Source organism: Notamacropus eugenii, chromosome 5, assembly GCF_028372415.1.
Source record: "Notamacropus eugenii isolate mMacEug1 chromosome 5, mMacEug1.pri_v2, whole genome shotgun sequence".
Taxonomy (NCBI): Eukaryota; Metazoa; Chordata; class Mammalia; order Diprotodontia; family Macropodidae; genus Notamacropus; species Notamacropus eugenii.
The window spans coordinates 273,460,295-273,483,277 of record NC_092876.1 but is presented as its reverse complement, the minus strand read 5'-3'; the positions used below and the strand labels follow the sequence as shown (position 1 = coordinate 273,483,277).

The window sequence follows — 22,983 nt, the reverse complement described above, 5'->3', positions numbered from 1 at the left end:
TCGCCAAAAGAGTTAGTCACAGAACCAGAGCTAGAATCCTGCTCACCACTTTATCCATTACAACATACCTTTGTGAGGCTCTGACATGAGAGGTGATGTGAATAGAAGCTAGGGCTGAAATTCTTGTGACCTGAGTTGGAAGCTTGCTTCTGATACTACTTGTTATATGTGCCTGGGTAAGTCCCTTAACATCTCTGAAACTCAGTTTCCTTGTCTGTGAAATGGGGATAATGATACCTATTAACCTCTACCATCAGGTAGAGGGTTAGGATGAGGCTGAAACAAAGCATATAAAATGGTTTGCAAGTTTTAAAGTACTATAGAAATGTCAGCTATTATTCTCTGACCCTGGGCTGAAACTGGGATATCTTGTGGCAATCAGTGCTGGGCAATGGCCTCCAGCTTGTCTTTCAGGTTTCAATTACTTCCAAGTCTCACCACCTGTTTCCTAGCAGGCACTGATTGCAATCAGTGGTGTATGTGCCCAGCTTGGCTCCTTCATGGGGCAAAGAGGCTTATTCTGTAATTCCTGCTGTGGGGCCCTAGCTGAGTATCTGGCCTCCCCGAGCATGAGCTAGAGGGTAAGACTCCAACCTAGAACTTCCAGAGAGCCCTGAGGTGAAAGAGACCTTAATCACAATGAGAGATCCATGACTGTCTGGTGAGCTTCTGACAGTATTCAAAACATTTAAATAGAAATGAAGACCAAGGAACTGGGGGATAAGAGTGGGGCTTAGAGTTGCTTTAAGTATTTAATAATAGTAACTAATATTCACATATCACTTTAGGAGTCAATAAGCACTTTACATGTGGCATCTCATTTGATCCTGACAACAATCTTGTGGGATGGATGCTTTGATGATGCCTGTTTTACAGATGAGGTAGCTGAGGCTGAAAGATTAAGTGACTTATTCAAGGTTGCAGAGCTAATAAGTAACCTGAGGCTGGATGCAAACTCAAGTCCTTCTGACTTTAAATGCAGCTCTCTGTCTGTTATCTCCACCTAATTGCCAATATTTGCTATTCTATCTTGTGGAAAAGGTACTAGACTTACCATGTTTTGCCCCCAAATGGCTAGAATTAGGGGAAAGGGGCAGAAATTAATGAGAAGTTGAATTTTGGCCTTTTAAAATGTAACACAATTAGGGTGATCTGAAAGTAGAGTGGGAATCTTAAGAAGTAGAGGGCTCCCTGTCATTGAAGGTATTCAAGACTTTGAGAAGCCTTTTTGGGAATTTCATAGAGGGGTTTTTTATCAGCTATAATTTATACAAGAGAAGATCCTTTGTAGCTTTGAGGGTCTGTGATTCTGACTCAGATGTTGATGATGGAGACTTCGATTAGGGAGGAACTGAGAACAAATATAGAAGTGGTTTCCAAATAAATCACAGAAACTCTTGAGGGCTAATTGTTAAAAAAAAACCCAATGATAATAGTTATAACAGCAGTAATAATAACTCACATTTGTATATTTCATAATTTAGAAATCATATCCCCTACAACAGTCCTATGAGGTACGTGGTGTATTAATAATACTGCTGCACCATTATACAGATGGGAAACTGAGGTCAAGAGAGGTGAAACAACTTTCTACAGTCACATTCTCAGCAAATGACAGAGCCAGGAAGTCAAGGCCAGGTCTTCTGACCAGTGTCCTTTCCAGAACAAATCTAGATTTTTTTTTGATGTTAGTTAGGTTATTTTAACCTGAAATAAGGTGTCTCCAGGACTCCTCAGAAAGCTGGAGATTAGGATGAGCAACAAGTACTTTCCAGGTAAGCTTCCTTTCCACCTCAGGTTTATCTTTCTCCTTTTATTTTTTTTATTCTTGTTCTCTTTCCCTTTTTTTGTCTGACACAGAATATAGAGGGGGGGACTTGGAGTCAGGAAGATTCCTCCAGTATCTTTGACACTTAATAGTTTTGTGACACAGGCAAATCAGTTCATCTCTGAGTCCATTTCCCCATCAGCAAAACAGAGATAACAGTAGTACCTACATCACAGAGTTGTGAGGCTCAGATCTGATAATCAATAGAATCAGATGATCACTTTTCAAACTTTAAAGGCTTCTATAAATGCCTGTTATTATTCTGATTGTTACAATACACAATAACAACTATGGTAATAATTCATTCAACATTTTTTTCAGCTGCTTCAGGCAATGCACCTTGCTGGTGTTTTGGAGGACATGGAGATTAAAATTAGAACCCTGCCCACAGGAAAGAGAAATAAGCCTGGGACATAAATAACTAGAATGGAAGAAAGAATATGTTTTGAATAGTTTGCTAAATTCTTTTCATTTGCTTACTGCCCAGATCTGCAGTGTAATGAGAGGTCCCCAGATAAGGGTAGTGTGTAAATATAGCACGTAAAGTAAAATACATAATAATATAAACATAGTATGTGAATTAGCATAGCTAGTACGCCTGGTCTGTTGAGAAAAAGATGGGGAAACAGGATCAGGTTCTGTCCTAAGAAGGGTGACAGAGCAGGTGGCTCCCTACATAATTCTATTTAAAAAGTCCTGGGAACCCCCCCTCCCCCCAGTCACCTTCCTTGTCCTCCCCCTGCATAACCTCTCAGTGATTCCCGAAGTTGCTTGGGAAGTCATCTTGGGGGAGAGAGGGGCTGAAGGGAGGTGGATATGGCTTTGAAATCACCTTTGGAACTCCCATATACTTACACATATAGTGAAAAGAGCCCTGAATTTAGCACAGGGTCATTAATTTAGAAACTATCAGATTTAGATCATCTGATCCAACCCTTCTCATTTTATAGATAAGCAATAAGACCCAAAAAGGTTAAGTGGTTTGTTGGACATCCCATTTTTAGTAAGTAGTAAAGTCTGCAGTTAAACCCTAGATCCAATCTCCATTGTACCATGATGTCTCATTTAGAATACTTACTAACTTACCTGTGTGACCTTGAGCAGAGTTTCTCTGAGAATCAGTTTCCTCATCTATGATATGGGTACAATAATATTTGATCAATCTCTGGTAAAGATCAGCAATTAGAAAAGCAAGCCTTCATTTGGATGCAATACTCACATGCATTCCTATTTCCTGAGATTAGAGCCAAAAGGAATCTTACAGATATTTGTCTAACTCTTTTATTTCGAGAGGAGGAAACAGAGGTTCAGAGAGGTGACTTGACTAATATCACAAAGCTGGTGGAGAATAGAACAGAGGCTCAAACCCAGGTCTTCTCGTGCTAAGTGCTTGGCTCTTTCAAATGTGTGTGTGTTCATCCTTCATTCCCAAAGAAGACCATGCCATCAGAGAAATAATGACATGACTTGCACTTAACTTTGTTCTGAGTGAGAGAAGGCTGTGCAGGTCATCAGCCTCATTTCTCCTCCAGAGCCATCTGAATCCAGTGACCAGATATTCATCAGGATGACTGGAGATGACCAGGATGAGGTAATTGGGGTTAAGTGACTTGCCCAAGGTCACACAGAGAGTGTTAAGTGTCTGAGGTGAGATTTGAACTCAGGTCCTCCTGACTCCTGCACTGGTGCTCTATCCACTGCATCACCTATAACCTTTTTGGAAAGGAGGTTGGGTGTGAATTAGAGAAGATGGGAGAGGTGGGAGGTTACCAGCAGTTGGGATAGAGGAGTTGGCACCAATACACACACACACACACACACACACACACACACACACACACACACACACACACACACACACACACACACAAGGTGAGGGAAACATTGCAAAGGACTGAGGTAGAGGAGAGAGCTCAGAGGAACTTCACTCAATTTATCATTTTGCCAAGGTCTGGCCCTATATGGGAATGAGGTGTCTGATAGTAGGGCAAGAAGAAGGAGGTGGACATTATTTCAAATCAAGGATTCTTTGCACTTTTCCTTGGAATTAATTACAGTGACTACGTCTCCTTCATCTTTGTATACCACATGCCTCTCAACCCCTGTGGAGATCTTACACATGATTATGCAATAAATGTTTGTGGAATTGAGTTTTAAGGTCTTTAGTAAATAAAAAAGTCTTCCCTTTCCTTGTTCTCCCTCCCCCATATAAAGGCTGGGATCTTAAGATACTGAGAATGTCTAGAGCTGGAAGAGATTTTACATTTCATCTTGTCCAACCCGCTCCTTTAACAGATGAGGAAACAAATCTAGAGAGTGTTGTAACTTGCCTTAGAGTTCAGAGAGAAACAGAAGCAGAACTGAGTTTTGAAGCCAGGGCTTGGTAAGACAAAGGCAATGCTGGTTCCCCTGTGACCCGGCTCCCTTAGTCTAGTTGGAACATCTTCATAGGCTCCATCGGCATCATGAACACTGTGACCTGACCCTAGGCTTAGTTCTTCCACATGCCAATTCCCAGAAGCACTGAGGTTGGCAGGTGGGAAGGATGAAGGAGAGATAAAGCTAGGGAATTTATAACAGATATAATAGTTTTTTCTTTGCTTGGAATGTCTTCCCCATTCTTTTCCACTTATGTAAATGTAGAGAAAGTAAGAGATGGGAAAAGAGAAAGCAAGAGAATTATAGGGAGGAGGAAAGAAAGTGAAATGCCTCAGAAGCCAATGTTGTGATATGGCAATGAGAAAAGTTAATCCAATTCTGCCTCATTACAAGAAACAGACTCTCCAAAGGGAGGGGAGCTGCTAGTCCTGTTGAATGCTGCCCTGATTGAACCACAGATGGACTATTATGTTGAGTTTTAGGTGCCACCTTTTAGGGAAATTATTTGTAATTATTTGTAAACTGGAGTGAGTCCAGAAAAGGGCACTTACAGCCATTCCATGTGAATCTTTATTGAAAGAATTAAGGATACCTCTGTAGCAAGGAGATCGTGGCCAGCTAGGTGGTGCAGTGGGCAGAATGCTGGCCTGGAGTCAGGAAGACTCATCTTTCTGAATTCAAATCTGGCTTCAGACAATAATGGCTGTGTGACCCTGGGCAAGTCACTTAACCCTTTTTGCATCAGTTTTCCTATTGAGAAAATGAATTGGAGAAGGAAATGACAAACTACTCAAGTATCTTTGCCAAGAAAACCCCAAATGGGGTCATCTAGAATTAAACAAGACTAAAACTACTGAACATCAAAGTAAGGAGATGATAATCTGTAGTGGTGGCACTGGTGGTATGTATGTGGCATGATAGATGCCTTTAAATTTTTGATGGGCTGTCATGTGCAAGTGACTTGTTCTCTTTGGGGTATGATCAGTCAACCAATTATAAATGCATCTAATTTTATACCTATCTACCTTACAATTTGCCATCTTTTGCACAAGAATAGTGTGTCAAATATTTTACTGAAAATTTGCCAACTGCATATGAAACATTCTCTCCATCTACCAATTTAATCTGTCAGAACAACAATATGATTAAATTGGAGAGGAAAGGAAGGAGGAAAGGAGTAATACGTCAAGGGAAGAGTAAGAGAGAAGTGTATTAGGCCAAGAGGGCAGAATTTGGAGTAATAAGTTCAAGTTGTGAATAGGCAAGTTTTGGCTCCATTTAGGAAAAATTTCCTAACAATTAGTTTTGTTCAAAAGTGGAAAGGTTTTTTCTGATATACTGGTGTTGAGTTGACGTCTTCATTTGGAACCTAGATGGTGCCTTGCTGGAGATGTTGGGGATGGGGCAGAGATGTTCCTTTAGGTATAGTTTGGAACAGACAAACCTCTGAGATTTTGTGAGTGAGTTGAAGTCAAGAAAAGAGACTGAAACTGCAGAATCATTGTAAATGGGCTAGAAAGAATAAAAAAAAGGAAGCAGAAAAACTATTTGAGACAATGTCACAATTGCCATCTATGAAGTACCTTCCTTCTACTACTTCGGGTCAGAGCATCAATAATTTTCCTAGGTGGTGGTGGTGTTTTTTGTTTTTTCCGTAGAACCCATTTAGGGAAGCCTATGTCTTCCTCCATGAGGAAATCTTTCTAACTGACCATAGGTCACAGGGGTGGGAAACTTGTGGCCTTGAGACCCTCTAAATCCTCGTGTGGCCCTTTGACTGAATCTAAACCTCACAGAACAAAATCCAAATTTCGGATTCAGTCAAAGGGCCATACTTAAGGACTTAGAGGGCCACATGTGACCTCGAGGCTGCAGGTTTCTCACCCCTATTTTCAACTAGTTCAGTACCCTCATTTTCTAGATAAGGAAACTATGGTCTATAATCCATTAATCAATTAGCATTCATTAAGCACATACTACATTCCAGGTACTATTCTAGGCACAAGAAAGATTAAGTGACTTGCTGAAGGTCACACAGGTAGTAAGAAGATACAACTCAGAGTCTTTTTTCTCCAGAGCTAGTGTTCTTTCTATTGTACTGAGGCTAGCAAATGAGGACCAATCCCTTGACTAAATATCTCAACCATTTGACTAAATAGTTCAAGGTATCTGCATGGAGTTAAATTAATTTCAGTTTATCATGTGTAGAAAATATTCTGATCTTATGGAGAATATGGTAGATTGGAAGTAAGAAAATCTGAATTTTAGTCCTGATTCTGACACTCAATTGCCTCTACTTTAAATGGGGATAATCTTATTTATATTAGCTACCTCACAGAATTATTAGGAGGACTGGATGAATTAATTAGGTAAAGAGATTTGGATGCAAAAGACTATATAAATGTGAACTTTTTATGATGTAGATATAGATTTACTTTAAAGATAAGTTATTGGTAGATATTTACTGATAGGATGTGTTCTACTACTGCTTTGGAGAAAGTAGCACATTGGAAGGAGGAAAGGAGCAATAGGTCAGTAGAAGAATAAGAGAGAGGTAAACAGCTATGGATGAAAAGAAAAATAGCAGAGATCATAAGGACCTAGGAATGCTGTAAGAAAAAGGAAATGGGGGATAGGAGAGATGCTATGGACTGGAGAAAGGCAAATCTCTTTCCAGTTTTTCAGAAAAGAGAAAATAAGACAATTAGTAAATTATAGGCAAATGTGATTGATTTCAATTCCTATTAATATTCTAGAATGAATTATTAAAATTTAATTAAAGAACATCTAGAAAATGAAGTGGTGATCTTAAAAAGCTAACATAACTTTATTAAGAGGTCATTCTAGGCTAATCATATTGTTTTTCTGACAGATTAAATAGGTTGATGAAAAGAATGTTTTATATGCAGTTTGAAAAATGTGCAAAATTTCAGTAAAATATTTGACATACTAGTCTTGTGAAAAAGATGGCAAATTGTAAGCTAGACAGGTATAAAATTAGATGCATTTGCAATTGGTTGACTGGTCAGATCCCAAAAGTAGTTATTAATGATTCAATGTCAGATTGGAAGTTGGTCTATAGTGTAGTTCTTAGGAAATTTTTGTTTGGTTCGATGCTATTTGGCATTTCTATTAATAATTTGCTTTAAGGAAAAAATGGAATGCTCAACATATTTGCAAATGACTGACTCCAAACTAAGAAGAATAGCTAACACATCTGCATGAAAGTGTCCGGATCCAAATAGATTTTGACAGAATGAAAGACTGCCCTGATTCTAATGAGATGAGATTTAATAGGAACAGATGAAGTCTCACACCTTGGTTCCAAGAATTGATATTACAAGTACAAAATGTGGGAGGCACAGTTAGTAGTTTGTCTGAAAATGATCTGAGGATTTGGATGCACTGAGAACTTGATCTAAAGTACCTTTGTGGTGTGGTAAGCAAAAATCATCCTAATGTGATATTGGGCTATGTTAAGGAAAGAAGAATTTCCAGGAATGAGGAAAGGATCATCTGATTGTTCCCTGCTCTATTCTGATCATATCTGGAGTATTGTTCCTGTCCTGTCACATTTTAGGAAGGTCATGGATAAGTGGGAGAAGCTCCAAAAGAAGGCAACCAGGATGGTGAAGCATTTTAAGTACATGCCATAGAAGAATGGAGAATAGAAGGTTCGAATCTTCAAATATTGGAAGGACTGTTATATAGAAATATAACTTGACTTGTTCTCTTTGGCATGAGATGGCATAACTAAAAGGAATGAGGGAGAGTTATAGAAAGGGTAAGTTGAAGTTTAATATAAGGAGAAAATGCCTCAAATTTCAGGCTATTGCAAAGTGGAATTGGTCACCTTGGTAGTTTCCCTCTTATTAGAGGTCTTCAGGCAAAGACTGGTAGACTAATTTACAGTAATATTAAAGTTGTTCAATAAGTTGTTGATCCCTTTATATCAAAGTCACATATTAATTTTGACCTTTTCTTGGTAAATGGGGTTAAGATATTGGTCTGCACCAATTATATATAAGTGTATATATATACATGCAAAACATGTATATTTAATATAATATAAACATATATATATATATGTTGGTTGGTTGTTGACCTTCATCTTCAAAGAGGACCAAAATGACATCACCATTGTAAAGTGAAATTTCAGTGTCTTCGACTGTGGCTGATCAGACCAATACTATCTCGGAATGCTCTACCACATGTTGGGCACAGATAGTCCGTGTGAATATTTGGGGTGAATATCCCAAATTTGTACATCCTGTGTTTGCTTTGTGCTGTCTCAATTCTGCTTTGCTCAAAGAGCACAGCACCTTTTCTTACGTAGCCATGCCATGCTGAACGGTCCTGTGTCAGTGTCTCCCATGTTGCACAGACAACTCCAAAGTTCTTGAGAGAGACCTTGAGAGTGTCCTTGTATCATTTCTTCTGGCCACCATGTGATTGCCTGCCCCATGAAAGTTCTCCATAAAATAGTTTTTTTGGCAAGCGTACATTTGGCATTCGAACAACATGGCCAGCCCATTGGAGTTGCGCTCTCTGAAGCATAGTTTGAATACTTGGCAGTTCAGTTCAAGCAAGGACTTCAGTGTCTGGTACCTTATCCTGCCAGGTGATCCTCAGAATCTTCCTGAGACAGTTCAAATGGAAACGATTCAGTTTCCTGGCATGGCCCTGGCAGACTGTCCATGTTTCACAGGCATACAACAATGAAGTCCGCACAATGACTCTGTAGACCTTTAATTTGGTAGTCAGTCTAATACTTCTTCTCTCCCAAACTTTTCTTTGGAGCCTCCCAAATGCTGAGCTAGCTCTGGCAATGCATGCATCAACCTTATTGTCAATATGTACATCCCTGAAAAGTACACTACCAAGGTAAGTGAAGTTATCCACAGGATTCAAAACTTCTCCATTTGTTGTAATTGATGGTTCCACATATGGATGGTGTGGTGGTGGCTGATGGAGCACCTGTGTTTTCTTGGTGTTAATTATTAGGCCAAAATTAGCACAGGGAGCAGAGAACTGATCCATACTTTGTTGCATCTCAACTTCAGAGGCTGCATTGAGTGCATAATCATCTGCAAACAGAAAATCATGCACCAACACTCCCTCCACTTTGGTCTTGGCTTGTAGTCTTTTCAAATGGAAGAACTTAGCATCAGTAAGGTAGTTCACCTTGATGCCATGTTCATCCTTATTGAAAGCATTTATTAACATGGCTGAAAACATCATGCTAAAAAGCTTGGGAACAAGCACACAGCCCTGTTTCACTCCATTGGTGACTGGGAAGGCACAAGAGCTTTGTCCATTATCCAGAACCCGAGCAATCATGCCATCATGAAATTGACGTACAATATTGATGAACTTCTCTGGGCAAACAAATTTTGACATAATTATCCATAAACCCTCATGACTAACAGTGTCAAAGGCCTTGGTCAGATCTACAAACATTGTGTACAGACCTCTGTTCTGCTCCTGGCATTTCTTCTGGAGTTGTTGGGCAGCAAACACCATATCAACTGTTCCTCAGCCTTTTTGAAGTCACACTGGCTCTCAGGTATATGACCATCTTCCAGGTGAAGGATCAGCCTATTAAGAAGGACTCTAGCAAGGATTTTGCCAGCAATGACTAAGAGAGAGATCCCCTTGTGATTGTTGCAGGACAACCTATTCCCTTTACCCTTATAGAGATGGACAATGGGGACATCCTTGAACTCCTAGGGGATAATCTCCTCTTGCCAAATAACCTGGAAAATTTCAGTCAACTTTTGTATGAGCAATGGTCCCCCTACCTTGTAAATCTCAGCTGGAATAGAATCAGCACCAGGTGTTTTGCCACATGAAAAGAGCCTAATGGCCCTTAAAACCTCTTCTTCAGTTGGAAGTTCAGCTAAGGAGTGATTGACTTCAACCTGAGGTAAATGGTCAATGGCCTCAGCATTGATTGATGATGGTCTGTTGAGAACACTATGGAAGTGCTCAGCCCATCTCTCTAGGATTATGTCCTTATCACTAATCAACGTGACTCCATTAGCACTGAGTAGTTGTGATGCACCATAGGTTTTTGGTCCATAGATAACTTTCAGGGAATCATAAAGGCGCTTTGGATTGTTACTATCAGCACAAAACTGAATTTCATCTGCCTTCTTACTGAACCAGGAATCCTCTCTAAGCTTTTCTTGTACTTTGCTTTTGATGGAATGAAATGCTGCCTTCTTTGAGGTGGATGAACTATCCTGCTGGTAAATACTGTGGAATCCTCATTTTTCATTTAGCAGCTTCTGAATTTCCCCATCCTTTTCATCAAACCAGTCTTGGTGTTTGTGAGTGTTCTGACCCAGATGAGTAAATGCAGTACTGTACACCAAATCTCTGAAAACTGCCTACTCCTTCTCTGCTCCACTGTTGCCAACTGTGTGTTGGCTCAACTTTCCCTCCAAGTCAGCAGCAAACTGTTCAAGCTCAGAGAAGAGCTCTAATTTGTTGACATTAATTCTTCTGGTAGTCATTTTGCCTTGGGGTTGGCGTTTTTGATGAATGTGAATATTTAGCTTGAAAAGGATAAGTCTATGATCAGTCCAGCACTCTGCACCACACATTGCCTTTGTCACTCACATCTTGTCTGTCTCTTCTCCTTACAATTACCTAATCTATTAGATGCCAGTGTTTGCTGCAAGGGTGCATCCATGAAGTTTTATTGCATTTAGATAAGCAGAAGACAGTGTCGGTGATGAGAAGGTCATGTGATGCACAAGTCTTCGGCAGTAAATGACCATTGCTGTTGCTGTTTCCAACTCCATTCCTCCCTAGGACTCCCTGCCAAGTCTGGCAGTTTGAGCCCACTCTAATATTAAAGTCACCCAGAATTATAAGCTTGTCCTCTTTTGGCACATTGGCGATAAGGGTCTTTAGGTCTTCATAAAATTTTTCTTTGACTTCATCAGGGTTTGTCATGTGGGAGCATAGGCACTGATGATGGTGGCATGGTGTTTTCCTGAGACTGGCAGTCGCATTGTCATGAGCCTGTCATTTACTCCTTTTGGCAGGCATGCCAGCTTGCTGATTAGGTTGGTTTTGATTGCAAAACCCAGGCCTGCTTCACCGTGCTCCCCTTCATTGCACCCACTCCAGAAAAAGGTGCATCCAGTTGCAAACTTAGTAAGCTGGTCTTCATTTGCCAACCTTGTTTCACTCAGGACTGCTATTTGGATGCAATACCTGCTGAGTTCTCTTACAACAAGAGCAGTTCTTCTTTCAGGTTTACTGGATTTTGTGTTGCCTATTAGTGTGCTCACATTCCATGTGCCAATGGTGAGTGGAATCATCTTTGCAGATGTTTTTGTACATTTTTTTGTTTTGACCACATAGTGGGATTCCCCACCTGCTGCGGTAATCAAGCCAAGGTGGGGTAAGCAGGCAATGTTTAGGGCATCTTTTCTAGCCCCCTTCCTCATACCAGGAGGTGAGCAGTGGGATCCTTAAAAGGCTGCTCAGACACCCAGGGGGCTGCCAAGTTCCACTGCTACTTCCAGTGAGAAATGATTCTATGGCCTGGGCTGCCTGTGTGCAGGATTGTGACTACAGCTCCCAGCGTATCCACACCTGCTGCTTCATCACTCGCCTATTGCCACAGGACTTTGAGGCCATACTTTGGTATGGATGATGTCTTTTGATTCGTGCATAAATTGGATTTAAGTGAGGCAGAGTTGCACGAAGTCATCAGCCTCCCTCTCTCCTCTAGAGTCATCATGGTACAGGGGCAGGATAGAGTCAAGATGACTAGTGATGGCTCAGGATGCAATGGATGACCTTGGTGTCTTCGGTATCTAACCAAGCTCTAAGCGCTCCACATCACCTGCTTCTTCTGCCTTCATGACCTTTGGAACAAATTGTTCTCATTCGGCCATTCCTCCAGATGAAGTCTTCATATGGGGTAGGTCCCCCCTCCCCCAATTCACCAATGGGTTTGAGAACCCTTGGTTACCTTCAACCTGGTTTGCCCTGTCTGCCAAAAGGGTTTACCAGGGTGTGACTGCTGTGCATGCTGCAGTTTCTTGGAGCCACAGGTGAGAGTTAGGTGGAACAGGTTCACACCAAAGGTGGAAGAGCCCTGAAAAGGGCTCGGCAGTCATCATACCAAAGGTACTGGTACTGGTACTGGTCCTGGTCCTCCCTGAACACACCCTACACCCTTATATAAATGTATATATGTATATGTATATATATATATATATATATATATATATATATATATATATATACGTATATATATACATACATATATACATATGTAAATACATACACACACATAAATTATATGTTAAATTATATGTAATATAAATTATATAATGATACAAATTATATATAATTTCTGCCACTTTTCAGTTTTCCTAACATTTTTTAATCAAATAATATATTCTTATCCCAAAAGCTTGCATTTGTCAAGTGCAAGGTTATTATGATAATTTGCTACTGTGTGTTATATATCTACTCTGTTTCACTGATCTACCTTACTATATCTTATCTACTACCAGATAGTCTGATAATTACTAGCTTATATTTTAGTACCTGTATTAGAAAGAAATACCTGTATTAACCTCTTTAGAAAGAGGTTTAATGCTAAACCTCTTTCTTTTACATTTGTTTCATTGAATCCTTTGATATTCTTGACCACTTGTTCTTCTAAATGAATTTTATTATTGTTTTTTCTAACTGAAGAAACAATGTTTTGGTAATTTAATTGGGATGGCATTGAATAAGTAGATTGGTTTAGGTAGAATTGTTATTTTTATTATATTGACTTGTCCACCTATGAATAATTAATATTTCTCCAATTAATTAAATCTGACTTTATTTGTGTAAAAAGGTTATTATAATTATGTTTGTGTAGTTCCTGAGTTTGTCTTGGCAGCTATACTTCCAGGTATTTTATATAGTCTACAATTATTTTAAATGGGGTATTGCTTTTCTCTTCTTGCAGGACTTTCTTGGTAATGTATAGAAATGCTGATGATTTATGTATCCTACTACTCTGCTAAAATTGTTTCAACTAACTTTTTAGCTGAATCTTTATTTTATTTATTTTGTATCCTGCTACTCTGCTGAAATTATTGTTTCAACTAATTTTTTAGTTGAATCTTTAGGATTTTCCAAGTATATCATTATACCATCTACAAAAAGAGCTAATTTTATAAACTCATTACCCATTTTGATTCCTTCATTTTCTTTTTCTTTTCTTATTTCTATTCCTAGCATTTCTAATACAATATTGGTGATAATGGGAATCTTTGTTTCACTCCTGATCTTATTGGGAAAGGTCTTTAATGTTTATATAATTGATGTCTCGTGTTTCTTCTGATTCTTTTAGGCCAAATTATCCATTCAGTTCTGGTCTTTTCTTCACAAATACCTGAAAGTTCTTTAATTCATTAATTATCATTTTTTTTTTCCTGTGGAGAATTACACTCAGCTTTGCTGGGTAAATGGTTCTTCATTGCAAACCCAGGTTTTTTTGCTTTCTGGATTATGTGTTCTATGCCCTTTGTTTTTTTCATGTAGAAGCTGCTAAATCTTGTGTTATCCCAACTGTAGTGCTGCAGCATTTGCATTTTTCCTCTAGTTGACTGCAGTATTTTCTCCTTGATCTGGGAGCTTCAAAATTTCAGCTGGTAATTTGTGAATTCTTTTCAATTTCTATTTTGCTCTCTAGTTCTGAAACTTCAGGGCAATTATTTGCAATAATTCTTGAAGCAGAATGTCTAGCTATTTTTTTTTGATAATAACGTTCATATAGTCCAGCAGTTCATATATTGTCTCTCTTTGATCTGTTCTTCAGGTCAGTTGTTTTTCTAATGAAGTGTTTCACATTCTCTTCTATTTTTTCATTCTTTTGATTTTGTTTTATTATTTCTTCATGTTGTATGATGTCTTTAGCTTCCTCTCCCCCAATCCTAATTTTTATGGAGTTATTTTCCTCTTTAAATTTTTGCATTTATTTTTCTATTTGGTTGCCCTTTTCATATTTTTCTTGATTTTCTCCCATTGCTTTTAGCAATTTTTCCTCAACCTTTTTAATTTGATTTTTAAATCCTTTTAAAGCTTTTTTTTTAAAAAAAACTTTTTTGGGGGGCAAATTATAAGCTTCTTAGGTTGAGAAGTAGTTTTTAAACTACCCATAGCCTAGAACAGTGCTAATGATTATCAACTGATGGATTATTTTTCATATTTGTATCCTGGTACCTAGCAATAGTAGGTATTTAATAAGTTTTGGTAAATTGAATTATTAATTTTGTAAATAACTGCATTATTCCTTGAAATACATTCCCAAGAAATAGTATGTTATGGTGGTATATCATTAAGCACCCCAGCATACACAAAGGGGTTTGCTATCATAGGTTCTTAGATCTGAATTCAGAAAAGGAAAGGCAACTTTTGAGGGGATAACAATCACTTTAATCAAGCACATGTATCATTCCTTTAACCAAGCACATATGTCATTCACCTAATTCAGGGGAGTCATTACCCTGAACTTCAAAGAAAATACAGAGAAATCAAAAAGTCAACAGACATGGCTTCCTCTTCCTAAATTCAACAGACAATTGGACTCCAATTGTCTGACCATAGTTACCAGAGAGGGAAGCACTAACATCCAGGTTTTCAAAGCCAGGGGGCTCCTTAAAGTGGCTTCTCAGAGTCCTTGTCTGGCACTCAAAACTTCTTACCAAAAACTAAGCCCCAAAATAAAACCTCACCCTCAGAATATTTATATACATTTTAGACTCAGAAGGCATAGCACTCTGACCCAGGGTCTCAATAGAAAAAAACAAAAGGTACTTGGGAACCTCCTACAAAACAACTCCCCTAATCAAGCTTCCCACAAGGGCAGACCATCAATAGGTGGGAAAGATCTTCTTTAATCACATTATTCAATCAGAGGCAGTTTTAGTAAAACAAAAACAGCAAAAGATCCCAATTTGATTGCCATCATAAGTGGATAAGGAAATGAGTAAAGGAGACATAATTTCAAGTCCTGTCTTAACACATACTCTCTGACATCATAGACAAATCACTTAACTTCTCAGTACCTCCAGACATTTTCTAAGACTGTAATTGCCCAACAGTTGCTAATCTACATTGCTAGAATGAGTTTTCTCACAGGGAACTTGCTACAATAATGAAATCAGAGATGTAGACTTTTTTTTTATTTTTAAGGCATAGGTAATTCCCTTTGTAAACTTAACTAACATTTGCTAAGGCCCAACTATGGTCCTTCTCTTCTTTCTGTCCCCTTTCTCTCAATGACCTAATCGACTCTCATGGATTCAATGATCATCTTTACACAGATGGATTTCAGATCTCTCTATCCAGTCTTGATCTTTTTCCTTAGCTAGCTGCATTATCAGCTGCCTACTGCACATTTCAAATTGGATAGCTGTAGGCACTGAACATTCAACATCTAAGAGAATTCATTGTCTTTTCCTTTAAACATAACTTTTTTTCCTGAATGTCCTTATTTTTATTAAAGGCACCACCATCCTTTCAGACATCTGGGTTCATATTTTCAGAGGTATTCTCTACTTTTGACTTTCCCTCATCCCATACATTAGAGGCAGCTAAGGGGCACATTGAGTAGAAAGAGTGCTGAGTCTAGAGTCAGTAAAACCAAGTTCAAACCCAACCTCAGACACTTGCTAGCTGTGTGACTCTGGTGTAACACCAATGTGATAATCACAGTTTTTATGGAGGCCGTGAATATCCCAGCCCAATTCTGAATCGTGAATACAAAACACTCGCCACATGGAAGACAAAACCAAAACATTTATTTAGATACCAGAAAGCCACTTCCACTGTAATTTATACACAATAACAATGCAGAGAACAACACCATCCCCAAGCCTCCTCCTCCCCCCGCCCCAGGCTTTCCAGAATACAAGTCCATTACACTCATTACAAGCAGGTGCTCTTAAACAAAATCACAATCAACCACAAAATCACTCACACTGGCCAGTTGCCTGCATCCTTCAGCCAAGTCTTCCCACCACAGGCTTCATGTGACTCAGGCTTCTATGTGGCTTAAGCAGGTCATTAATGGGCCTATTAATGAATGGGAAAGATATTCCCATTTAAATAGCCATTACATCTGGCAGAGTCAGTTAAACTCTGTTTGTCTTAGTTTCCTTATCTGTAAAATGGAGATAATATCACCTATCTTGTAAAGTTGTTATGAGGATCACCTGAAATAATAATTGCAAAGCAGTTAGCATAGGGCCTGGCACATAGTAAGTGCTACATAATTTGTTGTTGTTGTTGTTCAGTCACTTTGGTTGTATACAACTCTTCATGATCCCATTTGGGGTTTTCTTGGCAGAGATGTTGCAGTGGTTTGCCACTCCTTCTTCAGCTCGTTTTACAGAGGAGGAAACCAGAGCAAACAGGGTTAAGTGACTTGTCCAAGGTCACACAGGTAGTGTCTGAGGCCAGATTTGAACTTGGGTCTTTCTGACTCTAGGAAGCACCTGACTGGTGCTGTATCTGCTGTGTCACCTGGATGCCCTTAATATAAATGCCCCTAATCTAAATGTTATTATTAGGTTAAATTATTTGCAAAATTTTGTGGACCCTACCTCTACAACCTCTCTCATCTGTCTCTTTCTCTCCATTCATGCAGTTGCTATCCCAATTCAGGTCTTATTACCTTTTGACTAGACTATTGAAATAGCTTCCTAAATGTTCGCCTAGCCCTGAAGGTTTTCTTTTCTTCAGTCCATGCTCCACGTAGCTTCCAAATAGATATTCCTAAAGCATAGTTCTAATCACATCATGCTCCTGATCAATCAGCTCCAGAGGCTCTCTGTCACCTCTAAGATCAAATACAAGCTCCTCTGGCATTTAAAAAGCTCTCCATAACACACATTCTATAGTCCAGCCAAACTATTCTTCCTATTCTTCCTCACAGAGGAAATTGTCTCTCATCTCTATGCCTTTGCATAGGTTGTCCCCAGTGTTTGGAATACACTCCCTCCTCTCCTCTGCCTCTAGTATTCCTAGCTTCCTGCAAGTTTCACTTTAAGTGCTCTTTGGCTGCCACTGCCTCCTTCTCAAGATAACCTGTATTTATTATTTATGTGCTTGCATACAATCATATGTTTATACCTAGGTATGCATACTTCCTACATATATATCTATGTATATATAGATATCTATATCTATATCTATCATCCATCTATCTATCTATCTATCTATCTATCTATCTATCTATCTATCTATCTATCTATCTATCTATGTATCTATGCTTCCTCCAATACAAGTTCCTTGAGGACAGGGGACAATTTTGTTTTGTCTTTGTAGTCCCATTTTCTAGCACAGTACTTAGCATTTAATCAGTGCTTATTGATTGATTAAATGACAAAATAGCCTACAAGATGCTGATGACATAAAAAGATAAATAATTCATGCTGTTTGCTCTTGAGAAGTTTCTAAGTTGGTGGCAAGAATAAAAAATAAGCACATATAATTATAATACAAAGCAACCATGAAATGTGCTTTCATAAAAGATAAAACAAAGTTCTATGCAAAAAAGGAAAAATCATTACTGAATAAGGGAATGAAAATCAGGAAGGGCTTTTTGTAGTTGTTGTCATTCAGGTTTCTCTCGGAAGATTGCCAGGATTTCTTCAAAAGGAGATGAAGGGCTAGGGATTTCCATGGGTAGGGAATGACATGCACAAAGATATGGAGATAAGAAATTGTTGCATTTAAAATATTGTTTGGTTTACAAAAAATGGATTTTTTCTCTAATTATCCAAAATCAATTCTATCATATAAATCAAAGAACTGATACTGTGTTGCCTTTCTTTGTTTCTTTCTTCCTTCCTTTGTCTCTTTCTTTGTCTTCTTCTTCCTTCCTTCCTTCCTTCCTTCCTTCCTTCCTTCCTTCCTTCCTTCCTTCCTTCCTTCCTTCCTTCCTTCCTTCCTTCCTTTCTTCCTTCCTTCCTTCCTCCCCCCAATGCTTAAGCAATTAGCCAGCCTTCGGCATAGGGGAATCTTTTCCAGTGTTGGGAGGGGAGTAAAATGCAATGTAGTATTTGTGACCATTGAGACCTCTGACCACTGCCTTAACACAACCATGAACTTCCTCTTAGTCAGTTTGCTTCTTGGACTGCAGCTGTTGTTCCATTACTGCCCACAAAATTCTCATCAACACGCTCAGGTGGTCTAGAAGGCCATGATCTTGTGTTGCTGATGGGTGTGATCCTTAAACTACTCATCCATCTAGCATGATAGAGACCATAGGATCATAGAATTGTAGATTTAGAGACAGAAGGAGTTGCCAAGGCCATCTAGTTCAATCTCATTTTAAATTGAAGGAAAATGAATCCTAGGGATATTAAGTGCCTTGCTCCAGATTACACAAGTAATAAGTGTTAGAGGTAGGCTTTGGACTTTTGTCCTCTGATTCTGGAGCCAGTACTTTTTCCATTGTGCTTCAACCATGTTACCTTGGTCCATTACTAGAAAAGCCAGATGCTGTTCTCGACAATACAAGATGTTAGGCAGCAGCTCAGAGATCACCTGATCTGGGAGTTCTTGACCTTTTTTAATGCCATGGACCTCTTTTAGCAGTCAAGCTAAAAGACTACTCAGAGTGTTTTTAAATATATAAAATAAAGTGTATAGGATTATAAAGGAAACCAGCTATATTGAAATGTAGTTATCAAAATATCAAAGAAAATGAAATTCAAAGACCTTGAGTTAGGGACTCCTGACCTCATTTAAGTCCATCATTTTACCAAAACCAAGAAAGGGAATATGAAATAGTTTAAGATAGAATCTCTGTCAAAGAAAGCGGAAGGAACCCAGGAAGCTGTCTCAATTTGATCTTGAAGGGATATTCATAGAATTGAGTCTCTAAATAATGGTACAAGATCTCTAGGTATAGGGACCTGCAGTCCATAAGAAAGTTTGTTGCCACCAAAAATATTATCCAAAGCCTGACTTTACCATATGTGGACAGTTACCTGACTTAAAGTTCCCTGAAACAGTGATTGACCATGTATGGAACCCAAGTGTCCTGACTGTGCCATAGTCGCAATACTAGAAGATTGATTATTCTTTGTGTAAAAGCTGTATCATCCTGCTCACTCTCTATGCACCAGTGGGACTGAATTTGATGTCACTGATGTTTTGACTGCTTGATGCATCAATGTGCTCAGAACTCCATAGAACTAGTAACATTTTTTCAGTTATGTCATAAACTATAGCCTTAGAACTGAGTCACTAAATTAAATTCAAATTTGACTAATTCTTAATAATTAATACTTTGTATTCCTTGCATATGTCCTCACTCAAAGGTTTCTTTGGGAATGTTAGAATTTGGCTTTATTTTGGTTCTCTCTTAGGGTGTTAAATTACCTTCCAGCAAGCAAACAAGGCTACAAAGACATTTGATTTTAAAACACTCTTAGTATAAGAGGTGTGTGTGTGTGTGTGTGTGTGTGTATGTGTGTGTGTGTGTGTGTGAGAGAGCGAGAGCGAGAGCGAGCGAGAGAGAGAGCGAGTGAGAGAGAGAGAGAGAGAGAAAGAGAGAGAATAAGAATATGAATTTATTAAGCACTTACTACGTGCCAAAAGGAATAGCAGCTCCAATCACACTAAGGGCTTCTTCCCCTCTAATTTGGATTACATTCCTTGGCAAAAAATAATGTCACCAGGAGATGAAGTCCTGGGAGCTTTGGTGCATCATTATTACCATAGGTGCAAGGGGCAGTTCCATGTCAGCTACTTTTTTGTCCTTTCCTTGGGGTTACACTCATTTTGCATTGGTGTAGGTTTTCTTACTCCTCTCTTCTGAGGTTTATTGCTTTCTGTTTCTATTGTTGTGGTCTCTTTTGGAGTTCCCAGACTCCAGTACTTTTGGTTTCACATCTTGAAGCCTTGGCCCCCTCCCACTGAATTCACTATTGTTTCCCAGAATCTGCTTTCCTCACCTGTGTGGCTGCTCTTCCCAAGCACTTTTGGCTTAGTCCTTTCTGGGCATGCACTCTGAGTCCATCCTATTCTGGGAGAATTGAATATTTTCATAGAAGATTCATATTCTTTTCCAGCAAAAGCAACAGGGAAAAGAGAGGGTATAGCCAAGCCCTCTTGTTTGGAGGAGCAAACAACTCTACTGCCTGTTGTGCAAGAGTTCGAGAGCCAAATATTACTAGAGATGGCATTATTGCTAAGAATGGTATTTAGTATGACCCCTAGGGAATTCTCCGGATAAACTTAGTGGCAGAATCACTGATGGTTTTGCACATTTCCCCAACAGGTTCACTTCCAGAGCTACATCAAGCAGATGAATCCAGTCAATCATACTCAGGTGACAGGATTTCTATTCTTGGGTCTTTCCCAGACATGGGAGCTCCGGATTTTCTTCTTTATGGTGTTTCTCACTGTGTATTTGTTGACAGTCATGGGCAATCTACTCATTGTGGCCATTGTGTCCTCTGACCCCCACCTGCATACAACTATGTACTTTCTCCTAGCCAACCTCTCCTTCCTTGACTTCTGTTACTCTTCTATCACTTCCCCCCGGATGTTGGTTGACCTCCTTTCTGGCAACCCAACCATATCCTTTGGGGGTTGCCTCACACAGCTCTTTTTTTTCCACTTCATTGGGGGCATCAAAATCTTTTTACTCACAGTCATGGCATATGACCGCTATGTTGCCATCTCCCAGCCTCTACGCTACCCACTCATTATGAATCAGGGAGTTTGTGGGCTCTTTATGGCAGGTTCCTGGGTGGGGGGATTTATCCACTCAATAGTTCAAATTGCCCTGACTGTCCAACTCCCATTTTGTGGGCCCAACAAATTAGACAACTTCTATTGTGATGTGCCCCAGCTGATCAAATTGGCCTGCACAGACACTTTTGTACTGGAGCTGCTAATGGTCTCCAACAATGGTCTGGTGACTCTGATGTGCTTCCTGATACTATTGGGATCCTACACAGCTCTCCTTATCATGCTTGGGAGCCACTCCCGGGAGGGCCGGAGCAAAGCATTGTCCACCTGTGCCTCCCACGTTGTTGTGGTGACCCTGATCTTTGTTCCTTGTATCTATATCTATGCCAGGCCCTTTCGGACCTTTTCTATGGACAAGGCAGTCTCTGTCCTGTACACCATGGTCACCCCCATGCTCAATCCTGCCATCTACACCTTGAGGAACAAGGAAGTGATTGAAGCCATGAGGAAACTATGGAAGCGGCACATATTCACATGGAGGAAATAGGAACAATAAACTAGGGACCTTTAGTGGGAAGATGTATATAAGAATCAGACAGTGTCTGCTGGATGTATTTTAGTTGTGAAAAAGCCTATGAAGTAGCTGAAGTAGATTGCTCATTGTTTCTCTACTACTCATAGGATCCTTCCACTTCAGACACATAAAAAACCCCTAACCATCTGATATGAACTTTTAGACAGGCTAGGACTTGGATTCATGGGCAAGGGAGGCTAGTTCTGGTCATCATAGACATCTTGACCTTTATCTCAGCAAGGATTGGAAAGGGGCTAATAGTAAGGTCTGAGATTCCCTGCCCCCGCCCCCCTATCTTCAGATATTTTGTGATTCAGTTTCTTGATACCTTTAAAATTATATCCATGGAACCCGTGTGTGTGTGTGTGTGTGTGTGTGTGTGTGTGTGTGTGTGTATGTTTTCTAGTTTAGTTATTTTTTCTCTTTTTAAAGTGCCATTTCCTCTGCCTAAAGAAGTACATCTTGGCCTATAATGTTAAAAATCTAAAGGCAGTGACTCTTCTGTCCTTGTTAGTGAAAAGAGTTTATTATAAAAATCTGAACATATTTTTCATCCTTTTCCTGCTTCTTCTGGGATAGTTAGTGTATTAAGAGCTGGACCTCCAGTCAGTAATTTCAAATCCAGTCTCAGGCACCTATTATTAGTAGTGTGACCTTGGGCAAGTCACTTAACCTCTGTCTGTCTCAATTTCCTCTACTGTAAAATGGGGATATAATAGTACCGACCTCACAGGGTTGTTGTGAGGATCTGAGGAGATCAAATGAGATACTTGTGAAGTGCTTAACACAGTGCCTGATACCTAGGAGTGTTTAATAAATACTTGTTCCTTTTTCTTCCTTTCACCCTTTTTTGTTTTTGAATACCCTGAAGATGATTTTGCTTCACTGGAGCTCCTGTCAGATTTTCTTTAAATTTCTTTTTCCTTCCACAAATTCTCATTTTATGAGATAATATTACTTAGTCTTCCACCATTCTCTTCCATAAGATTTTAAAAACATTTATAATCATTAAATATTTATAAATATTTAAACATTTATAATCATTAAATATTATTTGTAAATGCAATCTGAGAACTGCAATATGAAATGGTTACTATAATTGCTCTTGCTTTTCTTTCTATTATATATGGTATGTACATGTAAACATACACATATACATTCACATACATACATATTCACACTATATATTTACAAATACATATACAGATATCTGTAATTGCCAATGTAAATTCTTAGAAATTGCTTGTAAGGAAAACCCAGTTGGCTGACAGAAGAAATATTGTCAGCCAATCTCTCCCTGTTATGGCTTGCAATGATAATTAAACTTCTTGCTGATCTTTACCCTAAATTTATCATATTTTTTTTTCCCATAGCAGTTTCGGTGCATTGACTAGAAAATCCAAAACATACACTAAGTGAAGAAAAGTTGTTTACTCTTGCCTGAGGCATTTGGATGCTCTCCTGT

General features: G+C 39.1%; 1 protein-coding gene across 1 annotated transcript; it reads left to right on the top strand.

The window, feature by feature from the left end:
• Window positions 1–512: 512 nt before the first annotated feature.
• On the top strand, window positions 513–21,423 carry OR4D5 (olfactory receptor family 4 subfamily D member 5). The gene is given in 5 exon segments (XM_072612870.1): window positions 513–661; window positions 1,693–1,775; window positions 13,775–13,884; window positions 20,529–21,371; window positions 21,373–21,423. Coding segments are annotated over 2 exon segments (867 nt in total). The 5' UTR covers window positions 513–661; window positions 1,693–1,775; window positions 13,775–13,884; window positions 20,529–20,555.
• Window positions 21,424–22,983: the final 1,560 nt, after the last annotated feature.